The sequence below is a fragment of the Sipha flava genome, unplaced genomic scaffold (assembly GCF_003268045.1).
Source record: "Sipha flava isolate LNK unplaced genomic scaffold, YSA_version1 177_pilon_pilon, whole genome shotgun sequence".
Lineage (NCBI taxonomy): Eukaryota > Metazoa > Arthropoda > Insecta > Hemiptera > Aphididae > Sipha > Sipha flava.
The window spans coordinates 919,794-942,407 of record NW_020272091.1 but is presented as its reverse complement, the minus strand read 5'-3'; the positions used below and the strand labels follow the sequence as shown (position 1 = coordinate 942,407).

The window sequence follows — 22,614 nt, the reverse complement described above, 5'->3', positions numbered from 1 at the left end:
TAAGTGTCCCAGTGTCCCAAGAAAGTATTTCGGAACAGCGATTTATCCCGGTTTCAAAATTTCACTCGATAAAATATCAAGAAAATTGAAAACAAAAGAAAGGATCGGTTTGTCACGGTAGAAATTGAAAATTTGGTAACAAAACTTGAAGACGAGGAATTATCAATAGAACTAATTTTAAAAATTAATGTGATGAATTTTATGTACTTTGATACAACTATTTAAAAAAATGGAAGAATTCAAATCAACATGTAACTAATTTAAAATCAATGTTATGGATAACATTAGCCCCAAAAACAATAGTAAATTGGGAAAATGTCAAAAAATCAGTAATCTTTATAAACGCTATAATGTCAAACATCTTAATTTTGGAATTATGACTAAATAACTAAAATCTGAAAAGTGAAAGTCTTATTTACTGCGTATTTTTACTGTTTCAGGACAGTATTTTCCTCACGCATAGAAAAACTATTGAGATTTAAAAAAAATTACCACCGCATGTCAATTTAAAAAGTTGATAAAAAAAAACTTTTGGAGCAGTATTTCTATGCGAAAAATGTTAAAAAAATAAATTACTAGCATCATTAAAAAATCATAATATTTTTCGCTTCTCTTAGAATCTAAAAATTTTGTGAAAGAAACATTTGTGTTTACAGACGTTATATGCGCAATAAAAATATAAAATCAAAGCAAAAATTAAAATTTAGAAATATTCAAATATTTACCTAATATTTTATTAACTGTTGAATTGTACGGGTTTCGGGTGTCCATAACCATTAAGGAACATGAAAAAGATAGAAAGGCTTCAGCACCCTCAGATTTTTTCATTGAAATTGCGTCCCTGTTTAATGGTCATTATATGGGCTATATTTTATCATTATATATTTATAACTTTGTAATTGTATAAGCACTATAAACCTATGGAAATCCTAAAAGTATTCTGTGAAAATAGTAAATACTATGAGAGCGAGTGTCGATGAGGGATTAATCACAAAACAACTGTGGTATAATTTCCAATTTAATTTCATTATTATAACTGTAAATTGATTTGAGTATGAGTTTAGGACTAAAATTTATTTTAGAAAAGTAGGTTATTTAATAGCTAGTTAATACTTTTATGTATCATTTTAAATTTCCCCAGTAATTTTCTTGAGCGTAAAAAGACTAATATTATGTGTGCAATTTATTATTTATGCAAATTAGAAAATTTTAACCTTAAACTAAGTTAAGTTACTTTTTTTTCAAAGTTAACTTTTAACTTAACGAGTTAACTAAAAAAATATAAGTAACTTTTAATGTAATTAACTTTATTATTTTAAAATAATTTAACTTAACGAGTTAAAAAAAATCGTTAACTTGCCCAGCTTTTTTATATCTAAAAGAGGCAGATTACATTAAAATTTAGGATATAACCCGAATTGATTAGGAAAAGTTAATAGATATCAGTGAAAGAGCCTTTTTGCTTATATTATGTTATGGTAACCTTTGATCTTGGTTACTGGTTACAAATTTATAATTATTGCTAATGGTGTATTACATTTTCTTTGGCTTGAACACATGTGTTTTTACTGATAAACAATTTTCTCTTCCATATCTTATGCGTTGCGCAGTAAAGTAGAAACGTGCCGGGTTACCGAACACGCAGTTCGTGTAGTTTTTGCGTTTCCAAAGTCACATGGTTCTGCTTCAAATTATATATTACAGATTTATTAATTTCTAATTATTATTATAAAATTCTTGGGTTTCTCTATGGTTTCATTGTTGGAGTGCATCTAAACATTTTAAAATTTTTGTTTATCCGTATTAAGTGGTGTAATCACAAGTTGATGGTTGTCAGTCGCGTCATAATCTAACTCCAAGCTAGTCTTAAGAAAAATAATTTGCTCTAGTTGCCAATAATAAGTATGTCCTTTTTACTCTCGTATTTTTGTTAACGAAATTGCTTGACAACCATTCGGTTGTTGCTATGTCATACTGAAATGTCTGAGTAAAGTCATTGTTACGGATCGATAAGATTTTTAAATGATTAGCATGGATCCCGTGGTAGTACAATCTTCAACTGCGACATCAGTTGTCATGTCTACCAAGAGTGTGTGCAATAAAGAGAATATACGTACCAAAAAATATGTTCCGGCCTCTGACGATATTGATGGTACAGTTAACAAAATTGCTCAATGTCAATCACCTGTGCTAGGGGAAGACAAACAGCTACCAGATTTAAACAAGTGTGACGAAGGCAGTGAAAACGAATCTACTAATAATGATAAAAAAAAATTTGTTGAAGCGCCATTGCCTAAAACCAACCCATGGACTGCAAATAAAAATGCCGCTCACATAGTTCGTTCAAAAGAGTCTGTCAAAGAAAAGGATCCAACTGTAGGAGAGAAAAGGATTTTGCTACCTCAGCAACAAACTAGTTGTGAGTATTTTTTATATCTTGGTATATTATTAAATCTAATTTTGAAAGAATATTATTAATCTTATTGACATACCTAAGTATCCATAATATATTATGAATAATGTATATATTAAAATACATTTATTATTACTTTGATCAGGTACCTAGTCAAATTAGTTAAGTTTGGATTCATAATAAAATGTATCACTTGGATTAGTACCTATGACTATATTATAATTGCTATAAATTATTAATTCATAGGTCATAGAATTTATATATATTATTAAATTTCTGTTAATGAATATTAAATTTAAACATAATAAACTATCTAGATTATAATGTACTTTTTTTTCGCAAGATCTCAATATTTAACAGTTAAATATATTTATTTAATTTGTCCTAGATCTATGCCATAATAATTGAATGGTTTCGCTAACACTACTCCAGAGCTTTTAGCTCAAATGAGTTGAGTTTGATAGTAGCCTTTCAACAGAAATAAAAATTAATTCTACTAATTTATTTTAACTACCACTTTACATTACATTTTTATTTATTAATTTAAATTAAGTAGTAAGTACTTGATTTGTTGTTGATTTATTTATGTTAATCAACATTCAACAGGTTTTAATTTTTTAATTATAAAGTATTTCTGTAAGTTCTATTAAACTTAATTTTTTTAGTTTGTTTAGTAGTTTTTGAAATACTTATGTTAAATATCCTTTTTGATTTTATTTATTTTAATTTTGATTAAGTTTAAATATTGACAAATTTTCTAAGGTATTGTGTTAATTTTATTGAAACTACTAAAAATTATTAGTAACACTAAAATATTTTCTGGTTATTAATGAATATTAAGTAGGTTGTTATACATTTTAACTTTGATGGTTTTTATATCTTAATGATTATATAATTTAAGAATACATTATTTTAAATAAGCTTCATTATTTTTTAATAATTGATTTAATGTATGAAATTTGTAAAAAAAATAATGAAAATTAATTATTAGTTCATATTTTAGATTGTTATATTAGTTTGGTAGTTCTTTTATAGTTATTAATTATTCTATAACTGTAAAAGTATTTTAATATTAATATATTTCTATAAAATAAATTATAATAAATTAAATAATAGGTATATAATACTACCTGTAAACACTACTAAAATCAAAAAAAGATTTATTGCATTTTGAATATAATTGTATTGAAAATTTATATAGTAAATTTACAATAAAAATATAGGAATATAATTAATTTTTTAAAATTATATGTATGTTTTATATACTATATAGTTTTTGATACAATTAATAAATACACTTTAATCAGTTGATAATATTTTATAATACTTATGTTATTTTTTTATTTTTTTTTTGTTAATAATTACATTTATATTAGGTATAATATCTAAATCAATTTGTATATAATATAAAAAACTATCAGGACAAAAGAAGTAAAAATATGTTAACAGATATTTGAATATATAATACTTTATAAAAATGAAAATTTACTTTTCAATGTGTTATTAAAAAGTTATGAATGATTTTTCTTGTTAAATCTATCTAATTTGATGCTTGGAAATATATGCTATTTTCTTTTTTAATTTAATTGAAAATTTATTTTAAGTTTTTAGATAAAATAAAACTTAAATTAACAATTGGAACTAATTTTATATTTAATATAAATATAATTGCCATTAAAAGTGTACTGTATTTTTTTTATGAGATTAATTCATTCTTTAATTATTTACTATTCAGATGTTTATTATTATGTGTATTTTAAACTAGGTATCTAATATGTTTAATTTTGAATTAAATAATATTTGGGCTGTTAAATTATCTTTTCTGAACTAAAAAAGTTATTAGATAGATATACAATTAAAAGGTGCATACTTGTATTATATTAAAAAATAAAGAATGCTTTACATTTCTGTATTCATTAAAATAAATATGAATAAAATTTGGAAAGTATTTCCCATTATTGCTTAAATAAAATACAATAATATAAAGTAGGTAGTTACTTATAATTATGTATTTAATAAAATTTTTTAGATGGAATATTAATTTACCTATTATTATAAATTTAGATAGTTATATGTACACACTTATTTATTAATTTATTTATTTATTGTAAAGGGGTTAATTTCCTTTGATAGACAGTAATATAGTAAAATCTTAACTTAACAAAATATCAAAAATATAACTAAAAAGTAACAAAAAAAAAAATAAAAAAAATATTGAAAAATAAAACAAAATAATAGTAGTTTATGACACATTGACAATAATAAAAATTGAATAACAAATTTCATAATTATAATTAGCTAATTTAATAATAGTATTATTATTTTAATACATCCTTACATAATTATAATGTTTAAAAACTATTTTAAATGCAAGTTTTGCAAAAATGTTTAATTTTATAGATAAAAAAAAAAAAAAAAATCAAGCCATGCTAATTTAGCCAATGATAAAGTAGTAACAATGGTTCGATATAATAGTGTGATGATTCAATGTTCAAATACCTGATTAATATTACATGAGATAAACACTTGGATAAACTTTATGTACGTCAATTATTATGACTATTTTATGGTCTAAATTATCTAAATCGTGTTTTTACAAATCTAATGTATACTTATATTATTACTGATTTATATGTATTGTATTATAATCATAATCATAAAAATGATCAGAAGTGCTAAAACTGTTATTGATAAACTAAAAAAATTTTAAATTAATATTAGTAATTTTTTTTTATTGTATTAATTAATTGTCTACCAACAGTATTTTAAATATTTATTTATTTTTTTTTTTTTGACTTGTGTTTTAAACTTAATAATACATTCAAATTTTACAGATTGGTATTTATTTAATTATAATTATGTACATAATACAAATTTTTTATATTAGGACTTAGATATAAAAATATTTATTTGATAAATAATTCTCAAAAGTTAAAATATTAATGTTTTTATTTATAGTTATTTCAAACCTTGAATTTAAAAATAGCCAAAGCATTTTTTATTGATGTTCAGTATTTAATGAACAAAACAAATGTATTTATTTTTTATCAACAGGAATTGGTATTTTAAATTCTAATTAGTAAATATTTTTCCAGAGATAAATTAATTTTTGTTTTTAATTATATCTATATAATTAAATATATACTAGTGATGAGTTGAACCCTGATTTTTTAAATCGAACCGAACTTCAAATTATTTTTTTTGAACTCAACTGAATCGAATCTTCATATTTTCAACCTAATCGAATCTATTATGATTTTAAATCGAACTCGAACTCAATATTTTTTATCATGTACATTGTACCTATCTACAAATTAAATCAACCATAAATATTAATTACTATTGTATTTTAAGTTTTCGTATTACTTATTCTACATTTTAACTTTTAAGTAATTGTATTATTTATAATACATTTAAATTATAGATAATTTCTTATTGCTATTATTTTTTTTCAAAACCAATATTGTGCTCTCTCGTGTTGTCTTATAAAATATTCATTGATTATTGAGTGTAATATGACAATACAATCAGTACATTTTAATAATATATAAAAAAGTAGTGATAATAACTATAATTCACAAATATAGAATGATTAGTAGAATTTATAATGTAAGACGTAATTTGTAAACATGTTTTTATTAACAGCTTAGTCGTGGTATCGGAATATTACCATGGATTTACCCAAAATAGATTTTAACCTCTACAATGAATATGATAAAAACAAAAATAGCTAATTTATGAATGTAGATGCACTGCCTCTATATGTGATAAACAATTTATTAATGTTTCGGTCGGCGGAGGGTGGATGTGTAACGTGCGACTGGAAAAATAACATTATTATAATAATAGCATTAAATAATGCATAACGTGCCATTTACAGATTATCACTTTCTATCACCAATGGTCTAATTATTTCTAAATAATCATCAATTTTTATTTTTCAAATATAACTTTTGAAGAATTGTACAATAATTTAGTTTTTGAACTATCGTAGTCTGGTTCGACAAATATTTTCATGTTTGATTTTCGAACAGTAAAAGATGCTTGATAGTTTGGTTCGATTTTTTTTTCATGCCTAGTTTGAATTTCGAACCGTTCGACCATCATTAATATTTACATTGTATGTACTTAGTACATTTTAAGCATTGCTCGAATTGGGAAAAATTAAGTAGAGGAGCTCAGTCCAACGATTTGAAAACTGCGTTCCACGTGCGCAATTATTTAACACAGACCCGTAGGGGGCTTCGTCCCTCACCCCTACTCTCCGCCAACCTTATATATATTTTGAATACCACGTTTCAACTAAACAAATATTTTAATTCCAAATATAATATATTTTGATAGCAATACCAACATCCTACATGTTACAATAGAAAATAAAAATAAAATAATAATTATTTTAATTATTATTTTACTACAATTATTGTTGGTGATCAGGCTGTTTCATGAATCGAATGATATAATCATATATTTAGTTTTTTGTTTTTATCTATTTTTACTCTTTAGTGCGGGCTACGGCCGAAGATTAGTCGTGGTGCGGGCATTTATTTTTTTCCGAAATGCCGATATCGTCGATCGCCAATATTAATAACTAGGCTTAGGGACTTATAGCTCTAAAAAATATATAAATATGAATGCAATTATGCTTCCAAAATCATTAAAATATGCATTTATTAGTATTAAAAAAAAAAAAAAAATGACCAGATACAACTCAAAATAAAACGTGTCCATCGGATGTAAAATTCGTTTTCAAATTAACGTAAATTGAAATTCACATAAAAATTATTTAGGACATCAATTAGGATGAACGCGGCGTTCCCCCCGTTCCGGTGAAAAAATATAGTTGGGATACGCAAAAAGAAAAAAAAAATAGAGAAGCTCCGACCCCCTACGCACCACCCCAATTTGAGCACTGATTTTAAGTATGGAGCGTATTCAGTGGCGCACAGTAGATTTTTGACAAGGATGTCGAAAATATATATTTTGAGGTACCCACCCTAACCAGTAAAATCTGAGTTCAGGCATAGAGTAATTCTTATTTTTAAGTGTTATTAGTTTTTTCTTACTAACAAAGATACTAAAATTAATTTTTTTTAAAATAAACCTAATATTATTTATTTTTCAATTTTTTGGGTATTAATTTATAAGTTTGTATAGCATAATTTTTGGGATTGAGCTCTACTACTTATTCTCATGTGACGCTTTAGTTCTAGGGTAACCATAATTAGTATGTTGATTTGGATAGCTGGAAAATTGGTTAGTATTAAATTTACATTGGTAAATTTACATTTACCATTAATATTACACCTCACGTTATAAATTTTAAATGTACATAATAATCAACCATAAACTTCAAAATACTTATTTATATGATTCTTAGCATAAGGTTTAGAAATACTGATCTAAGGTATAATAAGTATCATCACGGTTCGAGAGAACTGTGACCAACATTACCTATTTGATACCTATATTGGATACCTACTTGATTACAAACAAGAAACTGAATGATTTTTATCATTAAATCAAATCAAATTTTTTCCTGTGATGAAAAATCACAGCTTAAAAATTAACTTGATATCTGAATATTTGTGAATAAGAATACAATATATTCCATAATATATTTTAATATACAAAATAAATGTTTTCCTACTAATTCTACAATTGATAAATTGTTCATGTTTTTCATTCTCATGATGCTGTATAAAGCTAATAAATTGATGTAAAAATCTGAAAAATTAGGAACTTATGTTTAAATATTTTTTTTAGTATTACCATTGATTAAATATACATAGATAGCCCATACAATGATAATGTATGGAAGCTCCCAATAACTGACCGGGGGAGCCAGAAATCTAGTAGTATGGGAGCTAGACATCAGAGTGCGCTATTTTTGTTGTTCAGTGGTCATATTATACGGCTTTGAACCCAGGGGTTTCGATTTCGAATCCTGTAAAGTACAACAGATTTTTTTTTTTCTTTTATTTATCTTTACAATACGACTATTGACTAAGTATATCTTAAGAATTTATTCATGTTGAAATAAATTAAACATGGCTGAGCATTTTTTAATTAATATATGATCATTTTAGCTGTTACCTATAACAAAATTACTAAACAATTTTCGAAAAAAGGTTATATGTTGTATTAACGATACAATTCAAAATTGCAAATATGTAAATTTAACGCAATGAGTGAATTAAGTATGATAATATAAGTGTACAATTTATAAATATAGTGTATAAAAATATGAACAAGGTGTTATTATTATTATTATTATATTATTATTATATTATTATTATTCATAATATATAAATTTTTAATATTGCCATTGGTTAATTCATATTTAGTCTATTAAAACGATGTTATTACTATTTATGAATAATATGTGCTGTATATGTGTTATTAATGGGTATTAACTCATTATCACAGTATATAAATAGTTTTCAAATATACTATTTATTTTTAACAAAACAAACATTTAAAACGTTTTATTTTGTAATACTGATCATCAATACGTGTAAAACGTTGCTCTTAAGTACGTAAAATGTAATAATTATAATTACATTATCTATACTATACTTTTATTTAAAATTGTTATTGTCTTAAATTTATAATTTATTATCAAGATTTTAGATCTGTTCCAACCTGTGTTTACTTTTGTTTTAATTTTTGATTATAAAATAATGTATCTATGTGTTTGTTAATTTGTAAAAGTGTAAAACCACAGCCTTTTTAAAATTTATTATCAATAATTTTAGATGGATGTGTAAGTTTTTAAGTTGTTTTGTTTAAAATAAAAATATTTTGCTAGATCCTAAATCAATTATGGTACCTATATTCTCATTGATTAAATATAAAATAAATCAATAATGTTCCTTAGTGTGCTTGAGTTGCTTCTGAAAAATTATTATTTAAAAAAAATAATTATTTTACTTAAAATTAACATTTTAAACTTAACTTTATTCAGCAATTATCAGAGTAGTAACATGAGAAAACATAATATTCGAAAATAAAATAACATTATATGATTAGCCATTAAGATTTAGTATTGATTAAATATACATGTATATTTAATCAATGGATTTAGTAAATAATAATATTCAATTTAATTTATATTCTTAGAATTCTTCTTATCGAAGTTTATTTTTATTCTACCGGTTTGTGTATTGTGTACAATTTAGTATTTACCAACGCTATCTATTGTCACATAATCCGTACTAATTTACGTGTTTCTATATTGCGTATAGCTATGGGCTATCTATGTATCTATGTATATCAATGGTATTACCAATATTTTTGATAATAATAATAATATTAGTAACTAAAAGTTACTAACATTTTATAAATCAATATAGTATATATATATCCGTATTTATGTATTATTATTATTATTATTATTTTATTTATATTTTTATATATAAAAAGGCAAGATGTTTTGTTTCAATGAGTCCTATGGTCAGGTACGATAGGACTTGTAACTTATATTGCTGTATTGATCGTATGTTAATTTATGTTTGACTTTTGATTTTATAGGTGATATGTCAAGTGGTAAAGCCTTAAGTAGCAGTTCTATTAAATTCAATAAAATCAAAAAGGTACCTTATTCAATATATTTATGTTAAACTGTACACAATAATTTATTTATTACGGGCAAAGTATGCAACAGAGAAAAAATAAATGTATAAAAATAATAAGATTGGTTGAAATAAAAAACGCAATATTCTTATTTAATGATTCATAAATAAGGTTGATATTAGTAAGCATTTTTTTTTTAAATTATTGAGTACTTATTAATAATATACATTTTCCTTAATATTTACAGTCATTCTTATGTGAGATGCAATCATAGTAAATAAATATTTTCAATTCCTTACCAATCTTTCTTAATAAGCAGTTTTCTTCATTGACTTTCATTGTTATTACTCAGTAGTATATAGTCATAATTGTTTTATCAGGACTATAGATATATCAGGGTTTGGTAATATACAAGATCAAATATAAAACATAAAGTTTTGTTTTTGAAATTCACTCTTAAAAAATTAAAAGTACTTAGTATTTCAGATATTAAGTTAGGTTTTTGATTTTTAAATTATGTGAAAATATATTAGGTAATTCAAAATTATGTTTTATAAATAACTAGCTGAATTACCCGTCGTTGCCGGGTTTAAGTATATAAATGTATGTAACCTGCCAAGATTAAGACAAAGACGACCTGGTCAAAAAAATATTAAACCGATTTCAACCCTTTAAATTCAAAATTTCAAAAAATCCTTTCTTAGCGCACGTCTACATCATAATAGCTATCTGTATGCCAAATTTCAGCCAGATTCGTCCAATGGTTTGAGCTGTGCGTTGATAGCAGTCAATCAGCTTATTATTTTATATATACAGATAATAAAATATTGTTATAGATACAGAATATATGTGTGTGTAAAATTATCCATGTACAATTATTTAAACCAAAATATTAACATTAACTTAAATCCTTTTTTTTCGTGTAAAATTTAATAGTATAAAAATATTAGTGTTATAAATTTCACAACTGCAATGAATTTACTACAAATACCTATGTTCGTGATAAGTTAATTATTATTATAAATAATAGATTAATAGCATTACAATTGTTTATTAATAATTTATATTTCCTATTTTATTGTTAGTTTAAATTATTACTGTATTTTTGTTTACACGGTATAAAACTTTTAGATTGTATATTTTATACATACCTATAATATATGTTTTATACTATACCATATTGTATGTTTCAACCCTGAGAAATATTCTAGATTTTAGAACTCTGCGTATCTTTAAATATTTTGTACTTGTAAAAAAAAATGTATTGATTTATTTTTTCAAATTCCGATCCTTTGCACTCATTTCTAAATTTTATAATAGATTTATATAGAACTAGAATTTTTTGACATCTAAGGCTAGGTTCACATGAACGCTAGTACACGATCCACAAAACATGCTTATGACCGTTCAGATAGTTGTGTTATTAGGTTATTTCGTTTATAAGTGTCAAACATGAATCTTTTAATATTTTTAGTTGAAAATATATAATGGATGTGATAAATGCTGTGTGTTTATGGGTCGTTTGAGGATTAGAAAATAAGGTAAAAAAAGGAAAGGAACTTATGTGTTCATCCAATTTTAAAAACTAGGCTTTTTTTACTCCTTATTTTTTATTTTATTTTTATTTAATTTAATTTCATACATTCATACATATGAATACTGGGCCCCACTGAGAAAATTTGTGTGGGGGGCCCAAGTGACTTCCCCTCTCACACGGCACCATGCCTAGTACATAACTCCTGAAAATTGCTTATTGTAAAAAAAACATTATAGATTCTTTATTTTATCGTTTCTAATAAAAAAAAAAAAGTTGCATATTTTCAAAATGTGTTCCAAATATTGTTTAATTATTTCTTGACAAACTAATTTTTAATTACAATTTCTTGAAATTATGTGTTCAGTACCTTATGATATGTAGTAGATAGACGATAACAAAAACAAAAATATGCTCCTGTTCTGGAAATTGTCTACTCAGAACTACAGTTTAGTTTTTGTTGTAACCCTGTATAATCATCTACAAAATGGCTAAAATTATTTTCTTTAAAAAACCCTATTTTTTATGCTTTAAGCTTTTTGGAAGATTTATTATTTTATTATTTTTTTTTTTTTTGTGTGTACTTTTCTTTAGTTTTTTATTACTTCAAAATCCTTATTCTAGTCATCACAATAGTGCGATAACGTGTTAATATATTAATTCTAATTTGAAGCAGTTAACATACATATTTTTAAATCAAATTGTAATCGAGGCTCAGTTTACCTAAAACAAAGTAATTTGAGTGTATGTTATGCGTCTCCTAAATTATTTTTAAAAATATTCGAAAAAATGAACTGAAATATGCAAATCTAAAACCATAAAGTATTATTTGATTCCAAGTCCGAATTAAATTTGATCAATTGAAAATATGCAATTTCTTTAACATCCGTACCCTACTTATTAGGTAACTCCATAACAGACTATAATTTATAAATTTATGTAATACACATAAATAAATGTTATTAATTAATGTTATTGTTAAAATTGGAATTATATTGAAAATATGATATGGTTTTTAGTTATGTTTTTTTTCTATAGTTTAAATAAATAAATGTATATTTTTAATTTTAGAATAAAGAGTTAAATGGTATTGAAGCCTGGCCTTCATTAGGAAACACTCAGAGTTCAGATGTAAGTATAATGATTGTCCATATTTAATTTGATATATTTTTGTTTATTTTAAAATATTTGCTATAAGGCTTAATTTTAATGTTTTCCGTAGAAAAAAATATTTAAATCAAAGTGAAAATTCTTCTCAAAATATCCAATCAACTTTGACAAAAATGAATAATGGAACATCTATTATTTCAAAAGATGTCCAAACATCTACACGAGAAGTAAATCCTGTTCAAAAGTCTTGTCAAAAAAATAATGGTCTTGAAAAAAATAAAACAAATAATGACCATTCAAATACTAATGAACTGGAAAATGGAACAAATTCTGGTCATTCATCATCCAATGAATCGAACAATATTGATAAACGAAAAAAAGGTATTTATATATTTTTAAATTAATTTATATTTTTAATGTTAATATTAGGAACCTTGATGAATTTTATGGTTTCTAAAAAAAAACTGTTCAGGTTTTGATGTTGGTTCTTAATAAACTAAAATTTCAGTTTATTATCAGTTTTAAAATACAAAGATTTAGGTTTCGGTTTCTTTTAAGTTCTTAAAAAATTCAAAATTTGTTTCAAGTTTGGTATTATACCGTGTGTTCAATTTTAAAGGTAACAGGAAAAATTTTTCGAACGCATGACCTTACATTTAATTTTGATTTTTTTTCCAGGGTACAGGACATATAAATGCATATGTTTTTGATAAATTCTAATTTTTAACTTTTTTTTATCTGCACGTTTGCAGTAAAATAAAAATTTCTTAAATAGGAACCACCATTTTTTACACTGAATTTGGTTTGCTCTATTTTTTTTTTAGCAACTTTGATCTTTACAGTTTTTTGATATGTTTAAAATTGACATTTTTAAGACTGTCAAAAGTTTTAAATTAGGTAATTCGTATTTATCGTATACAGTGTGTTCAACGATAAAGGTAACACGAATTATTTCGATCGCATGGCCTTGTATTCCATTCAGGTTTTTTTTTATGCATAAAGTACATAAATTTACATTTATTTTTAGTAAATCTTAATTTTTAAAAAAAAAATTCTGCGAATGTACAACAAAAATAATTTTTTTTTAAATGGCACCCCTCATTTTTTAGTTCAAATTTGATTTAAGTGCATTTTTTTAAGCAACTTTGATCCATAAAGTCTCGCTCTATCTTCAAAATTGACTAATTAAGAATAAGTTAAAGTTTCAATTAATAAAACTTGTATTTATCGTATTTTTCAATATTTTACTTATGGTTTTACAAATAGATTTGTGTTTTCATAAGATTTTTTTTTAAATCAAGTGTACTGTCATAAGTAAAGGTAATTTACATTATTTCTGCCGAATTTTTAACTTAAATTTGTCATAAATAGTAGAATTTTGGTTAATTAACTAAACAAATTAACACATATTCAATCATTTTAATTCAGTTTTAAAACAAAATTATGATTTTATTTAAAAATTAAATTATTATAGGTACATGTTAGTATTGATTACATTTTACAATTTATCGTAAAAATTGCTCAAAGTTATTACCATGATGTGCAACGCATACTTCACACCGTCGCAGTACTTCTCTGTGTGAACACAGTTAAAAATTATTTCAGAACTGCAGGATCTTAATTATAATTTAAGTCGTGGGGCCTAGCAAACTGCCCCTATTGCCCCCCCCTCACGCCATCCCTGGCTAGAAGACTTATAGATGTATATAGAATGCAATAAGCTTTTTTAACAATATTTTTTTGAATATCGATATCATTTTATTTTCAATAATATTGAAAAAAAAAATGTTAATAACGATATCGATATTCCGATTAATTTATATCTACTACATACACAAGCTAATAACCCAAATTACATCAGCCATTATTAACAGACCTGTGTACATTTCATAATAGTCGGTTTAAAAATAAATTAAAAATCGATACGTCAATAATTAGTAAATTAAATTGTATTTTTATATATATATATTATTTACAGTTCTTGACTTGAGGAGGAATGTGAGAGACTGATAACTTCAACTAAATTATCAGATATTTTAGCTTACCTTTAACTATTTTTTTTTAAAAAACTCATATGGGACAGTACTTGATTTTATTTATATACCTGTACTTATACCTAAGTTAATATTAGTTTTTGATGCAAGTGTATTTTTTTCTAAATCCTTATGGATTGCCTAGTTTGGAAAAAATATGTTTCAAGCGGTGTAGATTTATATAATTCAAATTTTATTTTGCTTTTTTTTTTTGTCATGTTTACTTATTTAATGTATTTTTGGTATTTTCACTACTTTTAAGGACATTATTTTCATATTTCTTAAATTAGCATTTTTGGAAAAAATTAGAAAAATTTCAAGTATTCAATATTTTTCTTTAATCAACTTTATTGGCTACTACAATTCTTTGGTGTATGGTAAAAATGTCTTAAGTTCAAAACAACTAGTTTTCAGGAAGATAAAATAAATAATTTATAAAATGGATGTCTCTTATTTTTTTTATTTGAAAACAAGTATGCTATTAAATATTTATTATTAAAAAAGCGAAAGTATCACATGAATGACATTTTTGCGGATAGGGAATACTATGGTAAATTCCATACATTGTTTCACCAACTATTGGAACAGGATGAAGATTTTTTTTCAGTTATTTGAGAAGAAGTAAATCAACTTTTTATTATATATTGGAAAATATAAGAGAAAAAATTCAAAAGCATTCAAAGTTTTGAAGATATAAATATAATATTCCTGTTAGAACTGATTATGTTGACAGAATCGGCTGATTACAAATAAACAAAATTTCACCTGATGGATATCCGACATCAGTGTAATCTGCCAATAGGGTCGGAGGCACTGAAACCACTTGTATATTATTTACTTTGTTAATAATGATTGGTCAACGGTCAAATCAGCCGACGTTGATGCTATTGTTACCATTGCTTTAGCCACACATTTGTGTGGTTTAGTTTTGAAAATATAAATAAGTAAGACTAAATAAATAAAATAGAGATTTTAGACATATAAAACGCGATTGTTCAGGTATATTTAGAAAAAAATAATATCTAAAGAACCCACAATATAATTTGAATAACTTATATTGAGTACTTTTCAGAATGACATGTTTGTCGATAGGGGTCTAACCATTAATTCTTATTAATATTTTATTTTTAAACATATTTCTATTTTAAAATTAAGCAAAGTATTTAGTACTGTGATCGTTGTATATTTATATTCTATTTCATTAATAATAACCCACGAATATTTTTAACTTATACAAATCTGTAGATTGGTAAACAATGGGTATAAAATTAAAATAATATTCAGTATTTACTAAAAAAGTTATTTCCCTTGACAAAAGTGTAGGTTAGTGATGAAAGAGTTAAAAAAAATGTCTTGAGTATAACTAATGTGAGAATATTGCAACCAATATGATTTCTATGATCAAAATAGTTTTAAAATATTGTCAAAAGCTTACATTATAATTTAAACTAGAAACGTTTTGTTGTAAAAATAAATATTTTAAACATATTTTTTTCCACAGTGAAACATTCTAAATGGACACCTCTTGATATTGAAGTATCTAAGGAAAATAGTTATAGGAGTAGATTATCAAAATATCGTAGGGATCGATCAGGTAATAATTAAATAAATGTATAATTTTTGAATATATAAAATTAACATGGTCATATTTATTTTCAGGTGGTCGAGATAAAAGTAATAATCAAATTCGGAATAAAAATAATCGTAGAGTTCCTGATTTATCAGACCCAACTATGACAGATTCTGATAAACGTGATGGAGGTCCAATGCGTTATCTGCGACACCAACGGTCTCGCAATAGACATCAAGATGAAGAGACTAAAACAAGCACTCAAAAAACATCATCAGATGGAAAAAGTTGTAAGTTCAATTTATTATTATTTTTATTTAGTTTCTTTAATTACTACATTTAATTAAAACATTGCATGAGTAGTTTTTGATTTAACTGATTGAATATTTTCATTATGAATGAAAAAGTCTCCATTTAAAATATTAACACAATGTTATAAATAAATCTTTAAGTTTTTAAACATTCTGTTTATTTTTCAGGTTAGTTATAATTTTAAAGGAAATGATTTATATTCAGCTCCGTCCCGTTTGAATTATACCCAACCTTATTGTGAACTAGTTCCGTTTATGACTTACCCAGTGATAAATGAACAGACTGTGATTAATCTTCTTAAACAACAAATGTGCGTTAAAAAAATATAAATATTTTTTTTTATAAAATGTATAAAATATTAATGTAATTTAATTTTAATAACCATTCCTATTTCAGATCTTACTATTTTTCAACAGATAATCTTTGTAAGGATACTTTCTTCAGGTTTCATATGGATGAACAGGGTTATGTTCCTGTTACATTTATTGCTTCTTTTAAACGCGTTAGAGAACTAAGTCAAGATATTAGCCTTGTTATGAAAGCCATGATTGATATGGAAGAATTAGAACTTAATGGTCATATGGTATGCAAATGTTAAACATATTATTAATTAATGTTAAAAAGGAAATTAATAAATATTTCAAATCTAATAAATCTAATAAATATTTCAAAATAGTGATTGAAGTGTTTAAATTTAATTAGGTAAGATGTCGCAATGATCCAACCAAGTGGCCACTTAAAGAAATACCTCAACAGTTTTTGTTTAAAAATAATTTAACTGCACAAAATCCATTATTTGCTCATCCCATGGGTCCACCTTCTATTGTTCCACTTATTTCTCCTGACTTGATGGTTAAAAATTTACCTGCTCCTCCTCCTCCTCCAAGTATACAGATTGTTTCTGATCCCCAAGTTGCCATGAATCTTAATCCAGATGTCCCTGAATTCGTTCCAAGGAGTGGCCCCATAGAATCGAAGACTGAAGACAACTGTGATACAATTGACTGTGAACAAATAAAAAATAATAATGAAAAAAACACTACCAGTGAACATATTGAAATATCAAATAAAATGAATAGTCAACATTTAAAGTATGGTAAGAATATAAATTCTTACTTTTATATGATTATAAGTATATACTTTTTTTTATATATTAAAAAATAAAAATAGATAGTAATAGATTGCTGCTAATACAATTTGTAAGAAGCCTTCCAGAATAAGTTTTAAAGCTAGAAAGACTTTATGTAGACATGCTTGAACTATGTTCATATACCTACTGTATTCAAGATATCCTTATAAAATGTTTAATAATTAAAATATTTTGTTCTAAATTTAATAGCTAGTTTAAAGTCTGATACAATTCAAGAAGAAGAATATGATAATGATACATACAAATCAGTAGCTGTTGAAAATGTAGATGATATTGAATCGTGGAAAGAAGTATGTAGTAATTCTTGTTTTCATATCTTGATTTTTGTTTTGTATATGATACTGTGTATTTAATTTTTACTTGGATATTCAAATAAATTATTAAATGTGTTTTGTATTTTTATACAATTATATAATAATTACATTATAGGTTAAGAGACGTTCTAAGACCAAGAATACTAATTCCGTGTCCTTGGAAACAAATGTATCGTCAAATTTATCGAAACGTAATGTATCCGAGAATCTTGTAGATTGGAATCTTGGATTTCAATTTGATGAAGACCTTGCTTCTGTTCCATGTGGAAAGATAAATAAATTTAATGAAAATCCAATTGGGTAATTATTATTTCTACATTAGAATTTTCATATTGATATTTATTACTTACAATTAATTTTTGTAATTCATATTTATTTTTTTAGTTCGGATAGTGATGAATCTGATTATGGTGACAAAGATGATTTTGATGATAATGATATTGATAAACTCATGATAATTACTCAAAAAATGATAAGTCGTCCTCAAAAAATTGAAGACCGATCTCATGATAAAACAACCAGAGTTAAAATGACTCAAGATCTAGAGCATGCCATTGACTTGGGCTTAAGGTTATATGAAGAAGATCTGTGGCATACAAATTCTGTGGTATTAATTTTAATTTTCAATCTTATTATTTATATCACTTAAAATTTTTTATATAGAATCAACCATCTTACAAGACTGTTAATGTTGTTACTCAAGAGGTTTTTGAAAGGCTTGTACCAAAAACTCCAAAAAAAGTTAATCAGGTTCCTCCGCCTCCACCACCTTCTCTTGCAATTGATAATTTGACTGAAATTATGGAATCTATAGAGACAAAAGTAATACATTTTATACTTTTCATGTTCTAGTATAATAAATTAAATATTTTTATTATATAGGAGGAAAATGCATTTATTCAAGAAAAAGCTCATACTTCAACACAGACTAAAACTAAAGTTAAATTTGACTTACAAAAACCTAATCGTCGTCATTTCTATGGTGACATTGATGAATCATCTGGTCATAGAAAACGAAGTCGATTTAATGTAGATAGAGAACATCATGTTGGATGGGTGTTAGACTCTCGTGCACACTCTAGACCTCGTACAACATCATTTGGGTAATATTTTATTATTATTCATTTTAACTAATAATTACTACATTCTATGCCATAATATATGGCATCTAGTCAGCAACCAAAATATGTATAAATATGCTCATTGGATATACCCCATCATAAAACTTAACAATAAAAATACAATGAGAGCTGATAAGTAGACCCATTATAACTATCGAGGTTATTAGTGATACACGTCAAAGATGCAGTCTCTCGTGATGCGGAATATATATAAAAATAATTGTGAACTTTTAAATTTGCAGTAGTGGAACATTAGGAACTAGCCCTAACTTGAGTGAAGGCTATCTTTCTAGCACACCACAATCATTACCTACTTTTCACCATCCTTCTCATGCATTGCTCATGGAAAATAATTTTACTCAACAAGCATATCACAAATATCATTCGCGTTGCTTAAAAGGTTTGTAATTGACAAGAAATACCTTACGATTAAATTTTTTTTTTTATTAACCTAAAAAGTTTATTCATTAACTCTAAGTTAATTAGAGTATTAAATGTTAAATTAACTAAAAATTTAGATTTGTTAATTTACACATATTTTTATTTATTTTTTAAATTTCATATGTATTTATTCTTTAGAGAGATCAAGACTTGGACCTGGCATGTCTCAAGAAATGAACACATTATATAGATTTTGGTCATTTTTTTTGCGTGACAATTTTAATAAAAACATGTATAAAGAATTTCAAACTATGGCTGTAGAAGATGCAAATAGTGGCTTTAGGTTTGTTAAAATTATTTCATCATAAAAAGAATATTTAATTATTTATAATGCACTTATTGGTTTGTAGGTATGGATTAGAATGTTTATTCCGGTACTACAGTTACGGACTTGAAAAAAAATTTAGACCTGAATTATATAAAGATTTTCAAGCTGAAACTATAAGAGATTATGAAAATGGTTAATATAATTTTTTTTTTTTTTTTATTACAAAGAAAATTCTATGTTATATAAATTAAAACTATTTTGAATATTTATATCTAGGTCAACTTTATGGATTAGAAAAATTTTGGGCTTTTTTAGCCTATTACAAATATAGCAAAACACTTCAAGTAGATCCTAAATTAAAGCAATTTTTAAATAAATTTAAAACTATTGAAGATTTTCGTAAAGCAGAAGAGGTAAATAGTTAGTTTTTTTTTTTTTCTCTTCACCTTTCTCAAACCATTTGCGGTCAGCCACTCTTGTCTTAAACCTTCACTTGTCTCAAATTTCTATATCCTTATGCGCACACCAACAGCTCTCATATCATTTTAAATTGCATCCTACCATTTATTTTTTGATCTTCCTATTTTTCCTTTGATGTTCATTTTCATAACTATTCTTCTTTCTTCTCATCTCATCACATGTCCAAACCATCTCAATCTATTTTCTCTCATCTTGTTCACTATCGACACTACACTGATACTGCTTCTCACATATTCATTCCTTATTCTATGTGCTCTTAACATTCTGAACCATATAGCATAGTTGGTCTCACAACACTCATGTAAAATTGACCTTACAGCCGCATTGAAATACTCTTATCAGACAAAATGCCCAATACTTCTCTCCATTTCAACCAACTGCACTTAATCCTTTGCTTTATATCCATGCCAACACCCCTCCCTCTGTCCTTTTGTACAAATGATACTAAATATTTAAAGTTCTCGACTTCACGTATCACATCTCCAATTATTGTCATTGGTTTCTTCATACCCTTAACTTCTTGGAATCTTCCTCCAAAGTCATGCTCTCTATACTCTGTTTTATTTCTACTAATTCTCAATCCTTTTCCTTTAAGGGCTAATTTTCAACCTATTTTTAATTCAAATGTATTTTTAATTTTAGCAATTACCTAAGAGTGAAGGCTACTTAGACGCATCTATGCGGAAAATGGCACGTATGAAACGCCATCGTAGTTACTCTGAAAACTCTACTCTTGATGCTTTAAAAATGGCATCAGATGTGGGATTAAAGCCATTAAATATTATATCTAATGTTTCTTCAACAAATGATGATAATTGGCGTAAAAACTCTGTTTTGCCCAGGAGAAGATATTTATCTGTTGGTAAGATTTACTAACTGATTAAACATTATTTAATAATATTTTTTAAATTTTATACATGTTATGCAAAAAGACTATTACAATTTTCATTTTGGTTTGGATATTTTTTTCTGCAAAAACATTGGAACCTAAAATTCATACATTCTATGTAATATTTTTTCAAAATGCCTTCTTCATTTATAAAGAAAATGTTAAACGATGAAAAAACTAAGTAAAGAGGAGTTTTGAAATTTAATTTAATACCTTTTCATACTTGGGTTATGAAAATTGTAAAGAACATTTTGAACCATACTGTATATGTATATTTTTGTAACATAATTAATTTAGGTGAGAAGTCTGGTGAATCAAAAGGATCTAGAACACTAACAAAGGTCACATTTGATTTTAATAAAAAAGGATCATCAACAATTGATGAAAATTCAACTGAGTCACCGAAAAAAAGTAATATCCCAGAAAATCGTTGAGTTAGTTATGTTTTAAAAAGCATCAGGATATAATAATATAAAAATGAACATTTGGGGGAAAGAAAATTCACATTGATATTATGATTTATTTTTTTATTAAGATTTTAGACTATAATACATTTTTATCAAATATTTACTTGATTAGTTATTATATAAGCATTACACTTCTTTACCTTTTAATATTTTACATTTATTAGAATAATTATATTAATATTATCAGATTAAAAAAAAACTAAATATCTAACATCAGTAATTGTAAGTAATAAATCTGCAATTGTAACATTTTCTTTCTGCATATTATTTACAATTTAAAAAAAAAAAGTTTTTTATTTGATTTTCATGAATTTGAATTTACTTACTATCTTCATTTGTAATTAAAATTGGATGTACCATATTTTAACTGTAAGAAAAAAAATTGTCTAAAAGACTAGTCACATTATTTGATTATTAATTTAGACATAAAGTTTTTTTATTAGACAAAAATGATGCTTAAGTCTTTGATTTTTGACTCAACAATCACATGGAAATTAAAAAAAAAAAATTGTGTGTCACATTAAAGTTTCGATTAATATGGTTTGAATATCATTAACACCAATTTTATTGTATATAAATGTGTTGATTGATTTAATTATTTTGTTAATACTTATATTTTAATTATTATGTTAGCTTTAATTTGATAACACTGTCTTATCACTATATTATTAGTTAATGGGAATGGGATTAGATATCTTGTATTTATTTTATTGCTCCAAATATTGATTTTAAATAATAAATCTAATAGTTTGTATCTATTGCCATATAATTTAAAAAAATATATATATGTTTAGATTGTATAAGTTAAGTCTAATTATTTAAGACTTACATGCTCACAGGGTTTCCTTTTATTTATTATGAAAATATCTGATAATTCAAAAGATAGAGATAATGCTTTCAATATTTTTATTTATTTAAATCTAATTACTAGCTATTG

The 22,614-nt window shown here is 24.9% G+C and overlaps 1 protein-coding gene across 1 annotated transcript; it reads left to right on the top strand.

Moving 5' to 3' along the window:
• Positions 1-1,621: 1,621 nt before the first annotated feature.
• Positions 1,622-21,796, top strand: LOC112680516 (la-related protein 1). Its single transcript, XM_025550619.1, has 20 exons — positions 1,622-2,419; positions 9,947-10,008; positions 12,594-12,653; positions 12,746-13,013; positions 16,167-16,259; positions 16,325-16,524; positions 16,715-16,857; positions 16,944-17,130; positions 17,250-17,643; positions 17,887-17,987; positions 18,127-18,311; positions 18,396-18,618; positions 18,675-18,833; positions 18,894-19,114; positions 19,375-19,532; positions 19,712-19,856; positions 19,924-20,033; positions 20,118-20,254; positions 20,964-21,183; positions 21,508-21,796. The coding sequence occupies exons 1-20, from the start codon at positions 2,023-2,025 to the stop codon at positions 21,642-21,644; spliced, it is 3,600 nt and encodes a 1,199-aa protein (XP_025406404.1). The 5' UTR covers positions 1,622-2,022; the 3' UTR covers positions 21,645-21,796.
• The last annotated feature ends 818 nt before the right edge of the window (positions 21,797-22,614 follow it).

Bases quoted from the DNA above. Each gene is read 5' to 3' on its own strand.
- LOC112680516 (XM_025550619.1), top strand. From the start codon at position 2,023: ATGATTAGCATGGATCCCGTGGTAGTACAATCTTCAACTGCGACATCA. The intron at 16,525-16,714 runs TGTAAGTTCAAT...TTTATTTTTCAG, and splicing joins CATCATCAGATGGAAAAAGT to GTTAGTTATAATTTTAAAGG. The intron at 17,131-17,249 runs GTATGCAAATGT...AAATTTAATTAG, and splicing joins TAGAACTTAATGGTCATATG to GTAAGATGTCGCAATGATCC.